This window comes from Aspergillus nomiae (genome assembly GCF_001204775.2).
Source record: "Aspergillus nomiae NRRL 13137 chromosome Unknown contig00003, whole genome shotgun sequence".
Lineage (NCBI taxonomy): Eukaryota > Fungi > Ascomycota > Eurotiomycetes > Eurotiales > Aspergillaceae > Aspergillus > Aspergillus nomiae.
The window spans coordinates 167693-192149 of NW_015378058.1; the positions used below are offsets into that span (position 1 = coordinate 167693).

At 49.0% G+C, this 24457-nt stretch overlaps 6 protein-coding genes across 6 annotated transcripts; 3 read left to right on the forward strand and 3 right to left on the reverse strand.

Annotated features, from left to right (window-relative positions):
• Nucleotides 1–309: 309 nt before the first annotated feature.
• Nucleotides 310–1600, reverse strand: ANOM_000456 (uncharacterized protein; the record flags this gene model as incomplete). The annotated part of the gene is made up of 2 exons (XM_015545714.1): nucleotides 310–1105; nucleotides 1194–1600. The coding sequence occupies 2 exons, from the start codon at nucleotides 1598–1600 to the stop codon at nucleotides 310–312; spliced, it is 1203 nt and encodes a 400-aa protein (XP_015412250.1).
• A 3606-nt stretch (nucleotides 1601–5206) lies between these two features.
• Nucleotides 5207–5935, forward strand: ANOM_000457 (uncharacterized protein; the record flags this gene model as incomplete). The annotated part of the gene is made up of 3 exons (XM_015545715.1): nucleotides 5207–5257; nucleotides 5320–5724; nucleotides 5783–5935. 3 exons carry the CDS (start codon nucleotides 5207–5209, stop codon nucleotides 5933–5935), a joined length of 609 nt encoding a protein of 202 aa, XP_015412251.1.
• Nucleotides 5936–6282: 347 nt separating this feature from the next.
• On the reverse strand, nucleotides 6283–14046 carry ANOM_000458 (putative polyketide synthase; the record flags this gene model as incomplete). The annotated part of the gene is made up of 2 exons (XM_015545716.1): nucleotides 6283–13359; nucleotides 13408–14046. 2 exons carry the CDS (start codon nucleotides 14044–14046, stop codon nucleotides 6283–6285), a joined length of 7716 nt encoding a protein of 2571 aa, XP_015412279.1.
• Nucleotides 14047–14754: 708 nt separating this feature from the next.
• On the reverse strand, nucleotides 14755–16578 carry ANOM_000459 (fungal specific transcription factor domain-containing protein; the record flags this gene model as incomplete). The annotated part of the gene is made up of 5 exons (XM_015545717.1): nucleotides 14755–14919; nucleotides 14967–15455; nucleotides 15506–16034; nucleotides 16092–16332; nucleotides 16380–16578. The coding sequence occupies 5 exons, from the start codon at nucleotides 16576–16578 to the stop codon at nucleotides 14755–14757; spliced, it is 1623 nt and encodes a 540-aa protein (XP_015412280.1).
• Nucleotides 16579–19018: 2440 nt separating this feature from the next.
• ANOM_000460 (transferase family protein) lies at nucleotides 19019–20383 on the forward strand (the record flags this gene model as incomplete). The annotated part of the gene is made up of 1 exon (XM_015545718.1): nucleotides 19019–20383. One exon carries the CDS (start codon nucleotides 19019–19021, stop codon nucleotides 20381–20383), a length of 1365 nt encoding a protein of 454 aa, XP_015412346.1.
• Nucleotides 20384–20824: 441 nt separating this feature from the next.
• ANOM_000461 (alpha-N-acetylglucosaminidase) lies at nucleotides 20825–23275 on the forward strand (the record flags this gene model as incomplete). Its single annotated transcript, XM_015545719.1, has 3 exons — nucleotides 20825–21090; nucleotides 21149–21297; nucleotides 21381–23275. The coding sequence occupies 3 exons, from the start codon at nucleotides 20825–20827 to the stop codon at nucleotides 23273–23275; spliced, it is 2310 nt and encodes a 769-aa protein (XP_015412345.1).
• Nucleotides 23276–24457: the final 1182 nt, after the last annotated feature.

Below are 24457 nucleotides of genomic sequence, written 5' to 3' on the forward strand. Positions count from 1 at the left end.
TCCAATCCCTGAAACTTCCTTACGGCCCTCCCCAACCACGAATGAGCAACATGAAGCCAATGCCACGACTGTTGCCCTTCTACCATGATTGATTCTAGCCCTGTCTACAATAGACATAGCAATACATTCTGAGCAGAGAAATAAATATGAATTCAACAAAAATGAATAAAAATAAGGCGTAACGCAAAACATCGTTATGGTGTTTCTCTAAAGATACCTCGTCTAGCCTGTACGGTAGAGGATGTGGCCATCCCATCTCTGGTTAAGGTTCAGATGCGAGCTCGATGCCTCAGCCATGACGATCATTGTTCAGCTTAGTGTGGGCTTTAACTCGACTGATGTTGCGTCGCTTTGCTGAATCGCATCAGCGTTCTTAGTAAGACGCTCATTCATGTCTGCCATGCGTACCCAATCCCGAGACAGCTGCATGACGGCCTCTTCACTCATATGGCCACCCATCTGTCTGATCTGTCCTCCATGTCCTTCGTTTCTCCCATGCAGGATCTGTCCGGTGGTTGATAGCATATACTGCCAGGCATCTCCACCAGTTGCGTGGTTTTCAATGACGCTGATGTTTTCCTTCAGGTTGTGGTCTGCTCGAGACCAGATACCCATACACTGGCGAGCTGCCTCCCATTCATCTTGCAGTCTCGTCAGCTCTAACTCCTCCTCCTCGGAATCCACAGCGGATTTGCATTTGGCAATCAATTGCCGTATTAGATACTGCCGCCGTTTTTCTAGCGTTTTGGTCGTTTCAGCTAATCCATTTCGACATGACAGCAAGCGCTCATCGGTAATCCTTTCGCATAAGACGCCTGTATTTACTAACTTTGACGGGCATTCACTGGATTTGATAGTTGGCTGGATCTGGTCTATATGGTCAGATAGCTTGGAGCAAATCTGGATGCACCTTTCGGTGCTGAAGCGTTCCTCCTTGATCAACTCCATTTCAGATGCATCCGGACCAGGGACAGATACGCTTCGCTCAAAGATCTGCTCGAGCTTTCCATCAATCCTTTCCAGGCGAACTTCAAGGCCGTCTTTAGCCTCTTCGATGAGCTTCCTGAAAGCTTCAAGGCGTTCTGCCGTTACAGTCGATCTGCGGCTGAGCAGATTGTTAGCGAGAAGTCAAGGAAAAAAAGAAAAAGAAAAAAAAAAAAGGTGTGAGAGTAGATTCTCCTACTAAAACTCACAGAGTCACATCCGTAAGAGCAATGTTCATGGTTAACTTGTAGCTTGACAGGAGCTGTCTGAAACCATCAATATCATCACCCATATAGGTCAGCTTTGCCCAGCCACGAAAGCTAGTACGGTCACTACCCGATTGCGAAGAGCATTGTAGGAGTATCTGCTGAAAGTCTTTGCAAGCATTACCGCATCGTTGTAAAGGTATCTCTAGTGCTGAAAGGTCGACCGCTACCTTCCCGTGCACAATCTCGGAGAGAGGGCCTAGCACACGGCTTAAGTCCTCTAACTCCTCTAGCAGGCGTTGGACGCGTTTGGAGTGGGAGCGGAAGCTCTGCAGTGTCTCATAGAGCGCCTTGGTGCTTTGAGCGGTAAAGGTGATCAATGCTAAAGCTAAGCCTAGTGTTTCAGCCATTATTGACTTGTTTTTCGTAGCAGTGAAAGGAAACAAAAAAGTTATATTTGGGATTAAAAGACAAGTGTGCTGTGAGGTCAGAGCGGACATAAATACTTTCCTCTCTCATAATTTCCCACGGCTCCAAGCTTTTGCCTATTCCCAGATGTAAACGCCATGCTACATCCCTTAAATCACTTCACTCATAAAAGTAATACTGATCGACCATGGCAGGAGCTGGTGCCTAGCCAAAAATCGATGTCAAATGCGTTCATTGGCTACCAAGCTTTCTTGGTTATTGTTGGTGATATGAGCATGAATGTAGGCATCGGCGGCAACTTTAATCCATCATAGCTCTATGTATAAACTACTACGGATCGGTCAGATGGATAACAATAGCAGAGCTACTTCACCAGCATATCAAGAAGTGCTAGGGCCTTATTGGCGCCTACCAGCCGTGCGTGGTCAGGCCTCGCGCCCATTAAACATGGCCTAGAGTTTCAGATTTTCAACTATAGGTCCTCAAAGCCGCTATTCTCACTTTCCTCTTAGGGTGTCTCATTGTTCAATAGCTAGGCGCTGGCTTGTACCAAAGTCCTAGGTGAGATATCAAACGTGAGGCTGTGTATTCTGAAGTTCTCCACGCATTTTCGTTTGGATAGGACAAACGACAATAAACTTTACTCTTTATCCCCACCCAACCGAGAAATTCAATACCGTTGTTCTCTATGGATGATGGACAAACAGCCAACAGGATGAGGCACCCCTGGGGAGATTAATTTAGGGACAATGGCCAAGGAGAGGAAATCAGTGAGAGGAAATCAGTAACCCGAAACTATTCGAGTTTCAACATATCTCGAAGGCAGCCTGTCGGCCTCACAGACAAGAGAAGTAGTAATATTAAAAGCCAGACTAAAATAAACGTTGTCCGTTTGGGCGCTTAATGGTCAGTTGCTGGACTATGTTGAGCACAGTGCTGATAACACCATAGAAGAAAATGAGTTTGATATTCATGCTCCCACTGGTCAATGTCAATCCCAACTCACACCTAAATGAACACACTACCGGGAAATTATACTTCCCTTCAACCTCCAGCGGCCCCCAATAGACCTTCCTATTAAGATCATCCTTCCATGTAAGATTGAGTATATTGCTCTTATCCACGTATACTCCCATATCCCGATCCTATACCCTCCGCATCAAATCAATCACCCTCTGAGGCCGCTCTGCCCGTACCAAGACCGCCTAACTCGTGTCAACGTGCCTTTCACAGATATCCCGTAGGATATGACATCTGCAGAGGAAATCCTGGTTTATGCGTGATTCGCTACGTTAGTACGTATATCATCACAGACCAGCGCTGGGTATTCTACCCTGTGGCGCGTGGATGGTAGGATGAAACACCACTGCACCGTGCGCCTGCACTACTAGAGTTAGGAGCAGGATATGATACCAAATGATACATTGTTGATACTCCTATCCTATGAGCTGCCTCTTTTGGTTGCCTTGTATTACCACTTCTTGCCCCTCATCTGACTGGCATGAGAAAAGATCCGTGTCTGAAAAGACCAACAGACCATACATGAAAGCTGGTGCTAAATATATATAAACTTTCACTCGATCCGGGCTAAGAGGCCCATGCACTTTGTGGCGCCTAAATCATAATACAAGAACCCCGCACTCGGTACTAGGACCTCGGACACAACAGTGAGGTTTTCTCCCATGGACAACAACTATTTTGAATCCTAGCGCCAAAGTATGGCCCCTTAATAGGTGACAGTGTTGCTTTGGGGCCTATAGCCAGCTGCTCAGTTAGCTTGAGGGCGGCGCTAACAGTTCAAGTTAGTGACAAACATGCTGATGTGTAGTGGAAGGCCGCTCGGGTAATGGCTGATAAGTCGGCGGAACACTGTCTGCCTCGTAGCATTGGTCAATTGAGCTCTCAAATAGCGCTTGGCCCCCGTCATAGATACTAGTATCTGGCTCAACAGTGTTGAGCACATACTTAATGCTCATGCAGTCGATAGACATTGCGTCAATGACAACTAACAGAAGCGTATGTTCGAAAGGAATTGGGTAAGTCCCAGAGAGTCCTTTTTCATGATTATTATGAGATATTGTCACGTCGAAGGGGAACTAAAGGAGCTGATAAGGTTAATGCGACTAGCTCTTATAATATATCATAGGCCTTGTGCTATTTGTCTCAAGTCCTGTTCGGCAATTTGACTATTCATTGTCACAATGTGGTCTGGTAAACTCTAGGGAAGACCCAGCAATGTATGGTATTCTCATTTGCAGTGACAACCCAAGTCCAGCAAAGTCAGAGAGATTTAAGCTCCCCATATGCTGAGCTACAAGCAATGCCGCAACTAATATAGTAATGCTTCAGAAAGCATCACTGCCGCATGTGCTCTACTGTATCGCCATGCGTGTAAGTCCCCACAGCCCCGGATGACTAACTAAAAAATAGCTTACTGCTCTTCGTTGTATGATAAGAAGTTCCTGGGTAGCCTGCTTACGTGGTGATAGAGCAAACTCCGTAGTCAAGCAGGCTTTGCTGGCGGCTTGTCTCCTACACAGACGAAGCATTCAACCGAATTAAGCTGCAGGAAACTCCCTAGCTCTATTGGCATATCCCTATCGTTGATTGAAAATGTGCTTGATGTTGGTAGATTCCCAAGCCGTACCAAAAGTACCAAGAGCAAATCTCTTCTTCAAACACTGCCATTGTGTCAGATATGGCTTGAAGGTATGACAGTGTTTTATCGATGACTGACCTGAAAAGAAAGAGCAACGTCCCTATCTGCTCATCTCTTGGATCTGAGACTTAGATTCCGCCCCCAACACAGTAAGACAATATGTGGGGATTGGGGAGGCGATGGTGGGTCTGAGATACCCAGCTAGTCTCGCTTAAAGTCGACACAAGCACTTCCACACGAGAAATATCAATATACGCCGGAGAACGTCGCTGTTTAGTTCGCTCTCAATGGACAGAAAGTTAAAAAGGCCGATACAGATGCCCCGTTGCTGTCTGAAAATGGAAATATGCACGGAGTACTCCATGACCCGCACCGATCTCGTGGCGCTCTATCAAGCGATTCTAATATGGCGAGTGAGGAACCAAGTTCACCTTGGGGACTAGACCCTCCTGGACCCTGTATCACTCCTGGTACTTCTGAATCCTGTGGTTGGGGGTCTATGAAATGGTGTGGAATGATTTAAAAGGAAATGCAAGACCATTGAGAGGCGAGTAAGTAGGAGCTGAGTCAATACTAGTTGAACTGAGAGAAAATTCATTAAACAAACATTTGAGGGCCAGATTACTGTTCTTTCAGCCTTGATATTTCTCTAGTAGAGCTAGTGACCCACCTACCAAAGTCCCGACCCTGGCTATGTCTTGGTCTTGCATCTGTTTCCCATGTTACCTCCATCTTCATCTCCCATAGACCTTGCTAGGAACTTACTAGTGGATTAGTGCATAACTAGTCGCTGCGACAATGTAACTCTGCTGTTAATTACCTGTGTGCAGAGCCGCAGGCCTTTGCTATAAAGCCGTAATAATATCCAGAGGGTAGATTTGCTTATGCTCACGATATTGGTTCTACCGAGACAATAAACATCCCAATCATGAAACCCTTTAACGTCCTTTGCTTGTTCGCTGCTGGCCTAATGGCTCAGGTATGTCTGAACCCTATCCCGTTCACCTTGTGCTTGCTCAGTTTTGTCTAACCCTACATCAGGTTCAAGCCAACGAGTCCCCCATCGAGGGATATACCGTTGAGGATATCTCATGGGAAGTCGAGACGACTCCCGGAGGCCCAACTGTCATTCTGAATGGCACAGTCGAGAAGGTCTTATCTCAACTGCGCGATATCAATCCTAACTATGAGGCCGAGTTCGCCACCGTTGTTCCCGAGATTGACGAGCCCGCCAAGGAGTCTGCTGAGGAAGCAGGCGCTTCATCGCACTTGGCCAAGCGTGGCGATGTTGTTTGCGGCAAATTTCCCAGTGCCTATGCCAACAATATTGACCAAGGCATCAAGTACTTGAGAAGTGTTCCTGGCCAGCCTCAAAGAGGACCCGGCCCTGGCAGCTGTGGTCAGGTCAGTTGTTCCTGGTCATCAGCTATTTGGTGGTGCAATGATGTAAGTACCTTGAGATTACGTGCTCGTTTGTAGTAACGCATATTGATCTGGATTAAAGAATACCTTCACGAAAGTCCTGCCCAGCTTCAACAACATTGCCGACGGCGCGCAGCTGATTAAAAACACTTGTCTTCATGGAGGTCAGACCTTCTCTGGTCAAGATTTCCATGACGACAAGTGGAACACCATTGTTCGTTTCAGCTCATGTTAAAAACGGGTTGAAGTAGGGAACTTGTGAGGTGGTGGCATTTTTACGACTCTGTGCGAGCTTCGTGAGATGTAACGTAAATATTGCTTGTGGAGAGCTAGATAGTATTTGGCAGAGCCCAGGCGTCCAGGCTTCTTCACAGCGGTCAGTGCCGACAGCGCCTTCCGGTAATTAGCCTAGCGCGAGAAATTAAGGGCCAACCTTGGAACAAAACAATCACTAACGCCGTGCGTACTCGAATTAATCCACAAATTCCTGGTGGATGATGGATATTCTTTGACTCAACTAAATTGAGGTGAAATAACAATCCATTAGTGAGAATAAGTTAACTTCCATTGGATATCCAGCATCTAGTGCAGGAATCCGCACTGCTTCCAATTATGCAAATACCGCCGAGCGGTCTCGTCACTGACTGGCCCGACCCTCGCCAGAGTCGAGGAATGCTCCTTCGCTCTTGTCGTTTCCAACAAAACCCCGCCACATGACATACGTTCGAAGTTTTCTTCTAACCAGTCGGCCATCAGACGTGCTGGATTATCTTCTGCTGATCCCGGATACGTGCGGACTCGTTGGATCCATTCAGAGAACGGGACAATGCTACTAGTGGGAATACCAAGCTCACTGGCCAAAAGGGCTATCATATTATGCCACCGTTGGCGAACGGGGTTATCCAAGTGATACACCGGGAAGGGTGTATTTTCGGTGACCAGAAGCTCCACCAGACTGGCGGCGATCTCGTTCACAGGTGTCCATGAGAGTGCTCCTTGCAGGTCTGGAAGTAGCTTGAGTGTCTGTGCCGACTTGACTATGGCTGGGAAGTGCTCTGCTATTTTCCAGCACCCACTGCTGGAACACCCAACAATCTGGCCTGGGCGGACTATCATAGCTTGGAAGCGATTGGGATATCGCTGAAGAGTCTCTTCAAGAATCCGCTCGCAGATAAACTTTGCCTCACTGTATCCATTGGGTAATACAAACTCGATGTTTGTTGATTGTTCTGGGACATTACTCTGACTGGTGATAGAGGGGTAATGTCCAACAGTCGCAATAGAGGAAACAAACTGAAACCTAACTCCCGAGTCCTTTCGACAATGGCATGCAATGTCGTTCGCGAGATCAACTAGGTGACGCATCACTTGGAATTGCCTCTCAAAGCCTGATACGTCTGAGGCCCCATTCATTGGCCAAGCATTGTGGATAATATGGGTCACAGTAGTCTTGAGAGTGTCATATTGCTCTGACGAAAGTCCTAAGTTGCTGTGATAGGTGGTTGCCCCCAGTACTTTGACCTTACTCAGTTCATGAGCGGCTAAGCAGATCCCCCGCTTTTTCAGTTCGGATGTCTGTCTTTGTAATGGCTCGTCATTGCCTTTAGTTCGGTTCAGACAGAATATTGTGCTTACAGACTGTTGTCGGGCAAGATGTGCCATAATATGGCAACCCAGGCTACCGGTTGCACCAGTCAATAGTACCACCTGCCCATCTGACTCAAAGCCGCTGCGTGAAGCTGTGGGCGGAGTGAAATCCTCAATACTCCGTCGGATATACTCGGTAATTACTTTGTTTCGTGCGTTGTTATCAGCCTGGCTTTCTGGGTGCACCCTCTCTATAGGGCTGCCGAGCGGCAAGCGTTGACTTTGCGTCCCAGTTGCTGTGGCGAAGATGACCCTCTGCACGCTTACCTCTGGTGAATGGCCATCTGTCCAATCCACATGCCCGTAGCCTACCGTGTGCATATCGGCCTCCCAGCGCTGTTCGTTGGTAATGGCATGGTTGCGACCGTCATTGAACACCCACCAACCGCGGAAGAGCCCAAAGACAATATCAATTGCGAAGGCTGGTCGCGTCATCTCCAACATCAGAACGACTCCGTCTGGCCGTAAAGCCGCCCGCATGTTTCGCGTGGACTCCTGCAGGTTGGATGTAGCGTGAACAGCGTTGCTGGCTATGATGATATGCTGCGTGCCGATGAGGTCATCGGCAGGGGGCTTCTCAATATCATGAACACGATATCGCACAAATGAATGCTCCTTGAAGCGTCGTCTGGCTTGTGCAATAAAGGCTGTTGAGATGTCGGTGAAAGTGTACTCGACCGAAATGTCAAGCTTTGCTAAAACGGGAAGAAACCATTTCGTACCACCTCCCGTACCTGCTCCCATCTCTAGAATTCTGAGAGGTCCCACCTCTGCTCCTGCTACTGGAACTTTCTTTATCAGCCGTTTTATGAAGTCTATCATTTGCAGATATCCCACAATATTGTGGGGCTCGTCACCATACATCCATGATACTAGTTCCTGACCCTCCTTGGTGCCAAAGATCAACTGAAGGCCGTCTTGTTCACCGCACAACACAGAAGCCAGCTTACTGCCCGTGAAATGAGCTAATTTGCTGGCGCCAGCATACTCGGGATACGAGCACTTGATTTCTTCCAGAATAGAAAGGCTAGATTTGTTGGGGGCTGGTATGGCTGTGCGGATGACAGTGTTGCCGTCTAGGTGAACAAGTTCTGCTTCTTCAAGTCTCTTGTAAAGGTAGTCGACTAGTTCTTGATGCTGCGGGTCGAACGGTATTCGGTCGAGGCACTGGCCACGCGATGCAGTGCGGATGTGACAACCAAGTTGCTCAAATGCTTCTAATGTTAACGTAATACACAGCTCAATCTGCAGCGGCGCAAATATCTGTATACGGCCGCTGCACTTATTCTCCTCAAGGAAACGGTCGGTGAGCGCCTTGGTCTCTCCAAATGCCTCTAATACACTTCGCAAGGGTAGCTCTAGATCTGGAGTATCCGATGCAACACTGGTGCCTGGCTCCGTGTTAGGAGTGTTGAAGTCCCTATCAGGACTACTGTCTTTGGAGCTTGTATCCTCTAGACTCCAGTTGGAATTATCCTGTTCGTCATTGTCACACTCTCCCACGGCAGCCTTGACGCAATCGACCAAGTCTCGGAATGTATCTGCCTCCATCAAATTTGCGGCAGGTAACGTACACTGAAAGGCCTCCTCCATCTCACGAGCGAGTTCCATCGCCATGAGCGAGTCCACTCCGGCGTCTGCCATGTTACCGTCCTCCGTGATCTCGTTAGGGTCCATGGCACAGAAATTAGCTACAACTGCCTTGACCCGGGCTGTAAGGTTAATCCTCGAACTCTGCTGGCTAAGCTTGGACTTGGCTCCAGCATCTCCTGGGGCCGGTACAGCTGGGTGCGACACTGCAAGCTGAGGCTTTCCACCATCAGATGAACGTGTCGCACATCGTGGCATAAATTCGCCGATAATCTTGGAAAATGTTGCCTTCTTCACTTTCGTATATTTCATCCCTAGAAAGATCTCGATAAGCTGTCCCGTTGTCGGATCAAACACGAAGATATCACTAGTATAATAGTCATCTTTTTGCTCGTGTCTTGCTAATATATCCCATGTGTCCGGTCGAGGGGTAGCAGGGTCAGCATATATTGGCGAGCGCATCCATCTCTCCATGCCACTGGCCAGGTACATATCGGAGGGTGACCGATCCGTCATGCAATTGACCCAAAAGCCACCAACCTGGCTAAACGAGTCACACAGACATGTATCCGCCCATGTCTGTCCGGTGTACCTCTTTACTACTCTACCTGCTGACTCATTATCACTTCCAACGAGCTTTTGCACTCCACGATATGGCTCAGAATAGTCTACAATCTCAGCAAACGTCCGGTAGACATTCCGCCCTTGAATTATCTCACTTATATTCGGATCATTCAAAAGCTCCGTGCAATGGTGATGGCTCACCAGGCGACTGTATCTAGCGAATTCGCTGCATATCTGTGCATCATGCGGGTCAAACATATTGAATCTGGCAGAACAGTGGAGGACTTGTGACCGTGGCCCCTTTTGTCGTTGTTCACTCAGGTACCTTAAATCCCATATATGCTTATGGGTGTCCTGCGCATGTAACTCAATCCATAGATCTCTGGACATGTCCAGACACAGAGGTGCATCGCTCGTCACATTCTGAACCTGGGGAATTCTCCCTTTACATTCTGGCAACCTGCGCAATGCTTCAACCACGTAATCCAGCATTAAAGACGCAGGCGCAACTGGCGCAGTGTGTGAAACAACATGCCCCGCGATCAACTCTTGGTACTGCGGATGAGCAATGTCGATATTAAATCTGGCAACTAGTTGCTGGCTATCTTGGTATCCGACAAATCGTAAAGCAGACGCGTCAATTGCCGGTCTGGTACCCACCTCGTGGGAAGGACCAGGCAGGCTTTTGTTTGAAAGCCAATGCCGACTTTTCTCAAATTGATATGGCGGTAGAAGTATAGGGGCGTAGTCACGCGACTGCCGGGGATGGTGCGCCCAGAAGGTTACTGATACGCTTGCCTTCCAGAGACTGACCGTTGAATCGCTTAGGCTTTGCATGCCGCGGCCAGATGTGATGTTCACAGCTTGAAAGTGGTGTCCCGATGACGAGGAAAGAGCCCGGCTGACCATGACCGTGATCGTGGAATTGGAGCCAGCCTCTACCCATACGCATGGGCCATATCTCTCCTCCAATCGTTGTACTGCGTGGTGGAAGTAGACTGGCTCACGGAGATGTTCTGCAACCGTGCTGGACGAGATTGTAGCCGTGCACGAGCTCCGTGTTGCCCTCTCGCACAGAATGATTGGCTGTTGAGGGTTTATCCCACTCATAACACCCTTGACGGCTGGCAACAAAGGTTCAACGAGGCCCGAATGGAAGGCATTTGTAACACATAATCTTTTAGCCTTAAGGCTAGCATACGAAGGGGCTTTAAGGGTTGCTTGAACGGCATCAATTGCAGCCGTAGCTCCAGCTAGTGTAAAGTTGCTGGGACCATTGAAGCAAGCAATCGTTGCCGGACCAATATGTTTAGGGCCCCTTCGATAGGCATCATCTATGAGAAGTAGGACGTCGTCCTTATTTCCTTCCACTACAATCATAGAGCCATGGTCAGGGCCCCAGCCATCACGAATGATAGCTGCGCGGCGAGCGATCAGGGTAATTGCGTCGCGAAGTGATAAAGCGCCACATATGCATAGTGCGGTCAATTCGCCAAAGCTATGTCCAACAACAGCTGCAACAGATAGCCCCGAATCCATCCAGCACCGCGCGCAGGAGTATTGTAAGGAAAAGAGTTGGATGTGTAACTGTACATGATCGGTAATGGGGTTCTGCTCAAAGATGGAAGGGAAAAGGCTACCGCATCCAGATGACTGAGCTAGGGAATCACATTGCCCCAAGTGATGGCGAAGAAGCCAGATGGAATCATATACGGTGCGGTCCAAGCCCACAAAAGTAGAGACCTGGCCACCAAAACACAATACAACGGGGCGAGAACTCTTTATAAGCCTGTAAGTGTTGGTCACATCACCATTCATAATGGAGCACAACTTCGAAGCAAGCTCCGACTGAGAGCAGCAGCAGAAGGCTAACTGCGACTCTAGTGTGGGATTGGACTGACGACAGATGTTAAACGATAGGTTTCCAAAGTCTGTAGCAGATGCCGCAGATATTACTTGATGATGGAGGAATTGGTGCAACCGGTGGGTGCAATCACTAAGTCGGCCGTCATCTGAAGCGCATATTCGGATTGGAAGAGGGAAGCTAGAGGCATGGGTGGAAGAGGACATCCGATGGTCGGACGCACCAGGAGCTTCCGTGATCACCATAGATGCATTAGATCCCGATGCACCGTAGTTATTGATTAGTGCCGCACGGAAGCCTCCTGTCCAATCTTTGAGAGTCATTGGGATATGCATCTGATCATCCGGAGATGCTTCAATATGTCGATTCAGTGTGTGGAAGTTCGGCTGCGGAGGAATCTTGCCCTCGTTTATCATTAACAAGATCTTCACCAACGAAACCAGGCCGGACACACCTTCAGTATGTCCGATCAGGCCTTTAACAGACCCCAGGGCTAATGGAATAGTGCGCCGTGGTCCGGCCAATGTCTTTCTGATGCTGACGTATTCCGCAGGATCACCAGCCTGTGTACCGGTTCCATGAGCTTCAACAACTGATATATCCCGAGGATGGAGGTGTGCCTGTCTAGTCACCTGCGTGAACAACCCTGCAAGAGAACACGCATCGGGCACTACGATCGGTGTGCAGTTACTGTTCTGCTCGACGGCTGTAGAAGCGATTGTTCCCAGGATAATGTCACCACTTGCCAAAGCCTCCGACATCTTTTTGATAAAGATTGCAGCAAATCCCTCCCCACGACAATATCCATCCGCACTTGCGTCGAATGGCTTGCAAGGTCCTGTGGGACTCACAAATGAAGCCCCTGCAAGATTGTCATACGCCAAAGGACTCATAATAGCGTTAGCACCGCCGACCAGTGCTGCAGTACACTCTCCTCGTATTATAGATTGACACGCTTGATGAAGTGCGACAGCAGACCCGGAACATGCGCTATCAACACAAAATGCAGGACCGCGCCAACCAAAGTAGTGGCTCAGTTTACCAGCCATGAAGCTCCTAAGTAGCCCGGTTGCCGAATATGCGGAAACTGGGTTGCAATTGACATTGTGTTCATAGTCTACCGTACAGGACGCAATGTAGCACCCAATATTCCTGTTAATGTCGGGCTGATGGAAGTACCCTGACTGCTGCACGGCCTGATAGGCGACTTGTAAAAGCAGCCGTTGCTGAGGATCTTGGGACATTGCCTCCCGTGGCACCTTTTTGAAAAATTTGTGATCGAATGCGTCTATGTCCCGGACAAAGTTCCCAAACCAAGGTTTGATGGCATCCGGCCTCCATGGTGTCTCATAGTTTCGGTATCGCTCTAGAGGCATTTCTTGATGCTGTGACTCCCCGGAACAAAGTAACTTCCAGAACTCCTCCAAATCATCTGCACCCGCCACGCGACAGGCCATGCCAACTACGGCAATGTCGCTATCGTAACTCCGTGGTGTCTGGTGTAGAGGCGAAGTTCGCGAGAGTGGGCTTAGATCGAGATCTGCGAAGTGCACAGTGCGTCCCCGTAGCTTGCGCATATATGTAGGCGGGATGCACCGTTCTGGTCCAAATTCAACGATGATTGATGAAGTGTCTTCCAGGTGAGCCTGATACACTGTGCAGAATGTGTCAAGCCATTGACACTGCTGTGCTAAGATTGACCGTAATACAAACTCATGAAGAGGACCCTGATGAGCAGTGTCCATTGATATACCAGGCCGCGTGGGATTCACCGATTGAGAGGGCCCGGGCAGTTGCAAGGCTGGATCGCTATCACACATTCGGCACAGTGCATGCACTATATCCTCATTTCCAGCCCAGTGATATCTGCCATTGAATTCGACTCGCGTAGTATTGAATCCAGCTGATTGCAATGCCTCTTCTATCTGCTTAATTTTCTGACGCGGTGTCATGATAGTGGCACGGTTGGCGTCGAAGCGTACCGTGATATACGACTACTCTGTCAACGGTTTTGGTCCTGTATCGGAGGTCAATGAACGTACCTCCGCAAATGGTTTCAAAATTAGCGGCAACCTTTTTTCAAGGTCGGCAGATTTCCAGACCGTTGCAAGCGAGGTATACTCCTCTTCCCTCTCCTGTGCATCACCGATAGCACCCATTAATGTTGCTAGCCTCAGAGCAACAGCGCCATATTTCCGTAGTTCCTCCTGGTTACTAGCGGCAGAAACAACAGCAGCACTTAGGAACCCAATACAAAACCCTACGATTTCCACGACCGAGCCTTCTGTCAATGGCTCATTGCCAGATGTTGGACTTTTAGGGTGCCCAAGGCGCAGATATTGCCAGTATTCCATAAAGTGGGTTATCATTAATATTGGGGCAAGTTGGATATACGTCAACGGAAAGCTGTCTGTCGGCACCTCTCCCGTGCGGAACCATTCAGTTAAATCACGGAGCTGCTGTGTCCCAGGGATGTTCTGCAGTTTCTGGACGTATGTCGTGGCTGCCGTGCGATAGTATACTGGTAGCTCCGATACAACATCTTGGATCCAGCGATGCTCTGGTGTGCTCAGGACAGTGGCCCTGAGACGATGGAAGTCGTCGATAGTGAACGACACACATTGGCAGCCGAAGATGAGGACAGTCTTCCCACCAGGTGGTGGCTTCAGCTGGCTGGCCATATTGATTCAACGTGAGGCAAGGAGGGGCTACAAGACCAGAACAAAAATGAGGGCGGGGGTGGAAGACTATAACACGGTCCAAGGGAGACCTCCTTGTTTCCTTCCATTGCTCAAGCCACCCTCTGACCCCGCATCCCGAGTACTACACTGGCCTGGTATTTCTCTGGATACGCCCTGGTCTATATCAATCGTATTGATATTTCATTAGCGAAGGCATTACCAGTCGGAGTTTGTCTTCGGGTCATCTCCTCGGGGTGGCTGACTGGCCCATTCCTAGTCTGAAACAAAGAACAGACACAAACAGTCTATGGACCAGTGATGGATCCCCTACTGTCACACAGTGGCTGCTCTCCGCTTTCACATACCAGCTGATCTCTTGTCATATGCGTATGTCGCGGAGGTTATTTGCAATCCTACCATGGATGCTAGCGGAGCAGCGCCAACAAGGGATATGCCCAACGTGGTGGGGCGCGGGCCTCTTTTCCGTAGACTCATTATACAAGATGGCATTTTCCCAAGGAAGATAAAGGTTATATAGAATGAAAGCGCCGTTTGTACGAGATGGAGCTTACGATCTATGCTTCCTCGAGATCCTCTATCACATGATCACCAATAACACATAATCCAGCCCTTTGGTCCACATCCAATGGATATGTCGATATGCTGGAGGTATGCTCATGGCCCCATTAGGACGCGCCAATCTCAATTTTAAACAGATATCCCAGGGCTCTGGCTCGGGTTCTTCACTCGGTCCAAATCCTGCAGGCACTCGAGCAGTTCCTGTAGCATGATATCGAAGGAGCCGTCAAGATACGCATGTGCTGTGAAGAACTCGGTACACATCATGATCGGGATCGGGGTCAATGGATGCACCTATATTGTCAATAAACATTCTCTGGCTGGTCGAATTGGCAAAGTACCTTAAAATACCCTAGTTGACCCTGTAGCTTCACCAGATTGACAACTTCGTGTGCGGCCATCACGCAGAGGCGCTCATACTCGAAAATACCTAACAAATGTTCACCTGTCTTCCATGTTATCGCTTCCAGTACGCTATGTAGGAATAGAACTAATGTCTGCGCTACGATCCTCGCGAAAATCAGCATCGGGTCCACATGTGCTGACGCGGAGAGCACCTGGATGCGATAGGTGAGCATTTCATGCAACCATTGGTGCCGAGTCCACAGTCCATCAACCAAGCCTCCATTCATTTGCTCCACAGCCGAAGTTTGTCTGTGTGAGAGTGCCCGGCCACATAGTGTGGCTAGGATGATGCATTCACTAAAAGAGGATTGGCCGTTGGAACTATCGCTGCTTGAATAGCCCGTCATGACTTCCGGCAGAAACGGGGTTGCCGCAGGATGGCCAGCTTGAAAGTCTTCTTCCGATGTCGGCAGTCGAGTCGCAATCTGCTTTTATTAGATGCGTAATACCCTGTGGTGTTGATAATGAGACATACCAGATGTTCATTTAAGGTATATGGCAGCGCGTTGTGGAAGCTGATAAACCGATCCAATGAATAGGCCATCCAAAAGGTTCGCCGCTGCTCCTCCAGCCCGATCCAATCCACTAAGCTCGGTTCATGCTCCCGAGCCATTGTTACGGGGTTATTAGGATCATCTATCTCGTATAGCCGCATACCCAGGACCAGGCGACAACATCGACCAGCACTCATCCATGCCTGCTGAGGTGACATCTGCATGTACTCGTAAACAGAAACCAATACCCATGCCTGCGCTTGCTCAACTGCCAGTATCCCGCCAACGGGGCTTTGGAGGTCCATAGCATCCAACATCCGGCGCGTCTCCTGGTACAGAGTGTCTCGGAGAGATTGAAAGTGGGCCGACAGGGAAGCGGCTACCGTCCACATAGCATACTGTAGGCATATCTGAGCTTCACTCTTCTTGGGCTGTCTCGCCCACACGTGATAGCGCCAGCGCTGTAAGATAGGAGAAAAGGGGTGGACACGATCAAAGTACAATTGATCTCTGTAAGTGTTAGTATACGCCTTGGCAATGTGTCCAGCTTCTGATGTGATGCCTTACAGATCTGCGCGCATCAGATCGGAGACTAGTCCACTTGGTCGTGTTTGAGGATCGGGGGACCGTGGTGACCCGCCTCCTTGCTGATCGTCGGAACATATTTCGGGAATTTGTTCAGGCAGTGTAGCTATCTCACGGAGGGGATCTTCTTCAGAGTCGCACTCGACTCCTGCGCCGTCAAACAACCCTGCCATTTGCTGATTGATGCCCGGATGCTGGTCGGCCAGGCAGCGTTCAAGGGCAGCTTGCCAATATGAGCACCGAGCTTCGGCGATATCACACAAGACTTACCGATCCGTGTTCGCAATGTCCGCAGCTGACCCTTTCGCGGTCCCCTTGGAAGTCTGGTGGTGCTTATCTTACACTCGATACCAGTCTCGAAGCACACTTGGCATTTTGGACGTCGACGGTCACAGCGGACCTTACGTCGACGGCATTCCTCACAAGCAGAACCGGGCCGCTGGCGGGAAATACTCTGCGAGGCCACCATTTTATATTTGGCAGGTATCAAGGATTATGCGCCCTTGAAGCTATGTCGTTGGTGCTATGGACCAACCTTTGCTCAAGAATAGGTAAGTACTCCCCACAGTGATTTGCCTTGCCGACAGGGGACTTTAAAATATGGAGATGAAGTGTAAGCTGCCTGGTGCACGGCGTTCCTGTGCGTACAATGGCTTGGGGTAGATGCACGACGACTCAGCTTATCGCGCGAGAATATAGAAACTTATGGTCCGTCTATTAACAAATGCAAGAGCCAGGCTCCATCGTCCGTCTGGTCTGGCATCTAATAAAACCATCGGCAATACAGCTCTCTGTTTTCATCTTACTCTGTTTCGCACATGAATCTTAATCCAACCTAACATACATCTGGATCGCAATTTTCAACAACGCTTGGTCTCATCTCAGCCGACATCGCAAACCAACACCGCAGCTATGTTGCCCAATCATATCCTAATTGGTGCGTAGCGGTGATACTGCATCCCTAGTAGGTTGAAAAATAGACTAATTTAACTGGGCGCCGAATGGGTCAGACTATCTCGTGACGGGCCCCTGCTGGCTAACACAAAATTTGCGTCTTGGCCTTGACAGGGGATGGCATCGTCCAAGCCACTATAGGAGCCCAGGCGCTTACCTTCCAGTAGAGGACGCTGGTCAAGTGAGCCTTTAGCCCCTGTAAATGAACAGCCACGCTTGAAGTGCCCCATATGTGATTCGCAGAGACCGTTCATAGGTGTCATACGACACGACTACAGACGCTGAAAGCCAACACAAATGCTAATAATGGACTTAATATAGCCCATTGGCATTAATACACTAGGCACTTATCCATATTAGAAGCTTTACAAGATTTTCCAGCCCTTTCAGGGTTGAACATCCAATCTATAGCTTGTCAAGACGGCATGAACGTATGGCAAAACTCAGTAGGTGAGCGCAATTCTGTACTTTGCAGTTACAAGTGTGGCGATGAGAACCGTGTGCATATGATTACGCTGCAAGGCTGTTCTGAAGGCTACCCTATTCGTGTTATCAGCACTGGTAGTACGGGCTCGTGTCTGACTTCACTGAAGCTCAAGCACAGGGGCAAGTGGACGCCATTCGTGACGATTCACGTTGTTCCCAGAAAGCGTCTGTTGTGTATTCTGCAAACCACAAGTCTCGAATGAGTACCTTCGACGTTGAGGAACACTCTCAGCCGCTCTGTTCCACATCATGGTAGAGCAATCTCTCTGAACGTCAGGTGACACATTTCCACTATAGTAAAGTTCGAATATTCTCGGTTGGACAAGTTTAGCTCGCCGCCATATGGGTAGGCCTTCGTGCCTTTTCTTGGGTCGAGGTGGTTGCAATTGAGTAGCAGGCTCTGCTTGCCACTATAGCCCTAGTCTCAGGTGTCCTTCCAGGCCAATTGGGGATCGGTCGTGCTTCTGAAGTTAACAAGCAAGTGCTTTCGGTAACTGTGAATGAATATCTCAGTAACAAGTGCGTGCCTGTCTGTCATGCTGCTTGATCCTGCATGAGAGGACATCGAACGAACGTGTGTTACTCATTATCATCGGTTGGCTGTGGGGACACGAATTAGGAAAGACATTTCAGGTTAGGACGGGATATGCGTACGACCTGGCAATCTCTTCAAGATCTAGACTCCACAGGCCTCTTCCGCAAACACGTCCCTCATGGCTAGACAGGCCAAATGTCTGTTCAAGCGTTCATGTGAAAGACACGGTTGTCTCACTTCGAGGGATCCTGGAGTAGTGGGTAATTGCATTCTGCTTGATTTGTCCCTTGATTCGGCAAGCGAATGCCAAGTTTCATCTGCGGCTGGCGATCAAACAAGCCACGAGCGACTATCAACAGTCATTGCATAGCGTCAGTGTACCAGACTGCATTAAATGGGCGCTTTGTTCCTTGCATTGTGGCTGCAGGCTGAATGTTGAATTCGAATTTCGTGGAGACGAGTATAGCGCGCGAAATGCGGCCCGCCTTGCTCCAGGGTTTGCAAATTGCCACGAGCTTGTGCTATTGACTGAGCATTTGAGCCAAGATGTATAAGACCTCATATATATAGGGATACCCTGCATTTGATAGGTTTCATCCTAAGCAACTTTGATGGTCGTCCTAACCATGAATTAAGCACAACACTGATAATTCATCGGTTGAACCGGAGTTTCGGCGACTCGGGCTTTCTCGAATGATAAAAGGCGCCTGTAGAACAGACAAATAGATGAGGATCGCCCTGATCCACTATTAAAATTTATAATTTTACAAAAATAAACAAGTTTCCAGTTACGCCGGCGCTGGATTGTTCCGGGAGTCGTGGTACTTTTCATTTAGTCCGTCGGTCGTCTCTTGAGTTCACCTTCTACCAGGTTTGATAGCCTAAACAATATCTGTGTCTGCTCTCAATCACAGTGCAAGCCGAAGTCACCAAAATGACTATCTTCGAACATGTCCAGGATGTTATCGGTCAACTGCCAGTTCTCAAAAGTTACAGCCATATGCTGATATGTTTCCCTGTTGAGGATGGTAAACATGAAGCTGCCATCCAGAATATCGAGCGCGCTGTTCGCCTCGTGATGAAGACATTTCCGTATCTCTCTGGAAAGGTTACCAATGAGGGCATTTGCGCTGGAAGTTCCGGGACGTTCAAGGTCGAGAGCTGCGAGGAATGGGAAAGTGCGGATCATGTCTTCGTACGCGTCCAGGATCGCACCGCCGAATGTGCTTCGTATGATGAGCTGTGTGCCGCCCATGGACCATCCTCCATGTTACCAGGGCATCTGTTGAGCTCACGAGTGGCATTTCCGGAAACGTACCAGGACACAGAAGAAAGCCCGGCTCCTGTCCTAGACTTCCAGGCAAACATCGTCCGCGGTGGATTATTGCTGGATTTGGCCGCCCAGCACAATATCATTGACGGGACGGGGCTTTTCCAAATCATGAACTTGTTGGCCACCGCTTTGCGTGGAGACCAGTTCCCTCTCTTCCAACTCCACGAAGGAAACCGCGACCGTCGCTCTTTAATTCGATTGCTCGGCCCAGATGAGCCCCTGCTGGACCATAGCGAGCTCAAACCTCCTGTCATTATGAAAGCGCCTCCCCCGTCGGATGTACTGGCTCCGTACAAATGGCGATATTATCGGTTCCCGGTGGACTCAGTGAACAAGATCAGAGATCTGGCAAATAGTAAGCCAGAAGATTTCGACCCCTGTACAGAGTCCCTGTCTCTAAACGATGCCATCACTGCGTTCTGTTGGCAACGGATCACGACCATCCGTCTAAAGAAGCTCAAAACGCCCACCGCGTTCTCAAAGCTCAGCCGAGCTGTCGACTTTCGTCGTATTATGAGACTTACTCCGGCCTACTTAGGCCATATGGTCCGCGTCTGCAATACGCGGCTTACTTTCGAAGACATCGTCGAAAGCTCTCTCTCGCGACTTGCGTCGATCCTCCGCAAAGACATACAGGAAATTAGCAACGAATATGCCCTCCGTAGCTATGTCACGTTCCTCGCGAATGAGCCGGATAAATCGGATATTGCTTATGGCGGGTGCTTCAACCCGCAGACGGACTTCTCCTGTTCCTCTATTGCGCATGTTAAGGCTCCTGACTTCGGGCCGCTAGGGAAGCCTGGACTTATGAGGAGACCGACATTCCAACCTTTGCCTTGCTCGTCGTACATTGCTCCGATGTTACATGGAGAGGGTATGGAGGGCCTGTTTTGTTTGCACGAGAGTGACATTGAGGCTCTGGCGGAGGATGAAATGTGGAAGGAATTCGTTGAGTATATTGGGTAGGCTTTGGTTATGCGGTCATTGCGATGCCTCATGATAATTATTTCTATTTCTACTGCATTTGACTGGGTTTAGTTTATCACAGTATGCACTTCATGTTGGATACAAGACGTCATTCCATGCTGTTTGTTTGTATTCTTGGCATTCCTTACGTCAATCCATGAACCCTAATTTCATTCGATGTTCCGTGGAGATCCTCTGCTGGCCCCGTCAATACATTCGTTATAGGGATGATTAGCACTTTTCTCAAGCCATTGCTTTGTAGAGAAGATTGTCTTTACCAAGCCTACCACAGTGTATCGTCCTGCAGGCTCACGACACGCCCCAAGACAGAACCAATCAGCTACCATCACTTTGCGATATCCTATTGCGGATCAAGAAATCAAGTTTGAAACCTGGAACTGCCTAACAGGATAAATAAGAATATAGACAAACTAAAGTGAGATGTTCAGCCCAACGCTATTATTGAGCCTACTGGCTACGTTCCTCCTTACCACTGCCGCCGTAGGTGGACGGGATCCGACGGAGGGAATCGTCAATCTTGTCCGAAGGAGACTACCAGATCATGTCGACAAGTTCTTGTTCTCCTTGAACGGTTCATCACTGAACTTTACCACCGGACGCTACCATCAAGATGTGTACACTGTGTCGACACAGGCCAATGGCTCAATTCATGTGGAAGGGAATTCTCGAAGCGCGCTTGCCGCAGGGTATCTCCAACTGAATCCCACAATCTTATCATGCAACGTCCTGCTAACGAACTGACAGTCTACATCGATACCTTAGTGAGATCACGCATGTGGGTATCTATTGGTTTGTTGGTAGTCGACTACATGCTGTGCCGGCATCTCTTCCCAAACTCGATGTGCCGCTGACAGGCGAAAGTATTGTCACATGGCGGTACCATCTCAATCCAGGTAAGCATCTCTTTGTCCAGGGCCCTGTCCGACTTTGATTGAACTTGATAGCACGACTTATTACTCATACACGCACGGTGCAGTGACTTTCTCATACACCACTGCCTTCTGGATGTGGGAAGACTGGGAACTAGAACTCGATTGGGCCGCCCTGAGAGGCGTAAATCTAATCCTCGCCTGGGTCGGCTACGAGAAGGTTCTTCTCGACTCGCTTCGAGACCTCGGAATGGCTGACGAGGAGATACTACCATTCTTCAGCGGCCCTGCCTTCCAAGCATGGAATCGACTGGGGAACATCCAAGGCTCCTGGGGCGGCCACAACGTCAGCATATCATGGCTCGAGGCGCAATTCGAGCTACAGAAGAAAATCGTCAACCGAATCGTTGAACTAGGCATGACACCCGTACTTCCCGCTTTTCCTGGGTTTGTACCACCCGCTATAAAGCGGGTTCGACCGCATGCGACCGTGGTGAATGGGTCGCAGTGGTCAGGTTTTGCGACGAAGTTTACCGGAGTGTCCTTCTTGAGTCCGCTTGATGAGACCTTTGCCGAGTTACAGAAGAGTGTGATCTCAAGGCAAATGCGTGCCTTTGGGAATGTCACGCATGTCTATGCGCTCGATCAGTTTAATGAGGTTGATCCTGCGTCTGGGGAGCCAGGGTACCTTCGGAACTTTTCACTGCATACCTGGCGGAGTTTGAAAGCTGTCAATCCGGCTGCCGTATGGATGATGCAGGGGTGGTTGTTCTATGATAAGAAGGACTTTTGGAATTCCAGCCGAATCTCAGCCTACTTGAGCGGGGTGGAGAGGAATGATGATATGCTCATCCTAGACCTATACTCGGAGTCGAAGCCGCAGTGGCAACGGACAAGGTCCTATTTCGGGAAGCCGTGGATCTGGTGCCAGTTGCACGACTTTGGTGGAAATATCGGTTTGTACGGGCAAGTCATGAATATCACGGCGGGTCCTATCCACGCGTTAAATCAATCCCAGTCGCTTGTGGGATTCGGGCTCACCATGGAAGGCCAGGAAGGGAATGAAGTTGTGTATGATTTGCTGTTAGACCAGGCCTGGTTGGCGAAACCGATTGATACACGAGCATATTTTCGAAACTGGGTCAGCAGCCGGTATGCCGGAAACTTTTCAGTGCCAAAGGAGTTGTATACAGCGTGGGACCTAATGCGGACGACGGTCTATAATAATACAAATCTCACGACATACTCTGTGACGAAGTCCATTTTTGTGCTTTCACCGGATATCGACGGCTTGGTTGGCCGTGTTGGTCATTATCCTACCCCTACATCTATTAATTACGATCCAACTGTCTTAAATGAAGTATGGTCTTTATTTATGAGTGCGACCAAAAACAATCCATCACTCTGGCAAAACCCGGCATATGAATATGATATGGTCGATATCACGCGCCAGCTAATGGGAAATGCTTTTGTCAAGTTCTATTCAGATCTTATAAGTTCATGGAAGTCGGGAACAGAAAACAGCGTGACGGACATCACCTCGCAGAGCCAAAGGCTTCTCGACCTTCTATCGGCTATTGACAAAGTCTTGTCTTGCAATGAGAACTTCTCCCTTGCAAAGTGGATCTCAAGCGCCAGACATTGGGGAAACACCACGGCAAAAAAGGATTTCTTCGAGTACAGTGCCCGGAATCAGATTACTCTATGGGGTCCTACCGGAGAGATCAGCGATTATGCGTCCAAGGCCTGGTCAGGTCTTATCTCCTCTTACTATCTGCCTCGATGGTCTATCTTCGCGGCCTATCTTGTTGAGAGGGACCAGACTAGCTATAACGGTACGGAACTACAGGAAAGGTTAAGGGTGTTTGAGTTGTCATGGCAAGGGCAGAGTGGGGAGCCAGGTATATCTTCGCCAAATTCCTCGTGTAGAGGACTTGAACTAGTCCTCAGGAATGTGTCGCAAAGTTGGCCGTCAATATTTGGAGATCATGTTCGACAATGAAGAAACATATTCAAGAATCACTCTATCATCGGGAGTCACCGTCCTCCACGTCGTCTACCAGGTCCCGCATAAACGTTTCCCGAACATCGAGCAAGTCGCATGCCTCTATCATACATTAGGATACATAAGGTTCGTATACAAAGGATCGCAAGGAGCTACCACTGCAATGACAGGATGTATCATGATAAAATGAAGATACAATAGACCTCAAGCCAAAAGGTTGTGCCAAATTGCAAGACTTCATTCATAAGCTTGCGTAGAAGACATTGAGTTCTATTCAGCATTATCGATGCCCTGTTTCGGTAGCAGCAGGGAGTGGCAACCACAAAGCGGTGGGTGGCTTGTACATCGAAAGGCCATGCTCCTTTCCACTAGAGCACTAGATGGGGCTTTCCACTCTTCCTCTTTGGTTGACTTGTAACATAATCGTCTTGGGTTAGGAAATACCGTCACGAAAGTCTCATGGAAGGTCGCCTTCGCCACCATGGTCTTGTTCCAGTCGGAAGGCCAAAGAGAACTGGAGTCGACGCACTGTCGTCCTACTATGTGTAACCACTTTTTCGACTGCATATTCCTGCAGAGGTGCTTCCGCTATTGCTGTACGCCGTTTCACAGGTTGCACTTTACCACCAACCAGTTCGGAGAAAGATGTTCGATGCACACCTTCTATGCTGGTTCCCATTGCGCATCGCCCTGGAGAAGATTATCGGGTGATCTACGCGGACGGGCGGGAGGGCCGAAAGGTTAAACCAGCCCGATGGCCCGGTTATGTCCTATTGGCTGAAACATGCCCCTGGTTGCACGTGTGCATGGGGTATTTTGGCTGGTTATGTTATAGATCACATAGCCGTATATTGATGTATGAGTCATTTTCCTTTCGCTGTTCGTATTGAAATGAGGGGAAGATGCCGGCAACCGAGGGCCCATCCCTTCGGATGTCTGCGTGATTTATACATAGGTGGCGATGTAAGGATACGGGTGGCCAATGCGGGACAAGTGGCAAGTTGTTTGATGAAATAGGGTGCTCATGGAGGGTACTGTATATGGCTGAGCAGGTCGTTCTGTTCTGGACTTGGGTTGACGTTGGACAGGTTGTTACCTTCTTCGAATGAAGTGAAACTTCCCGCGACATTGATCCATTGTGGCAAATGAGCAGACGGTGTAGCAACCAGTTTGAGATGC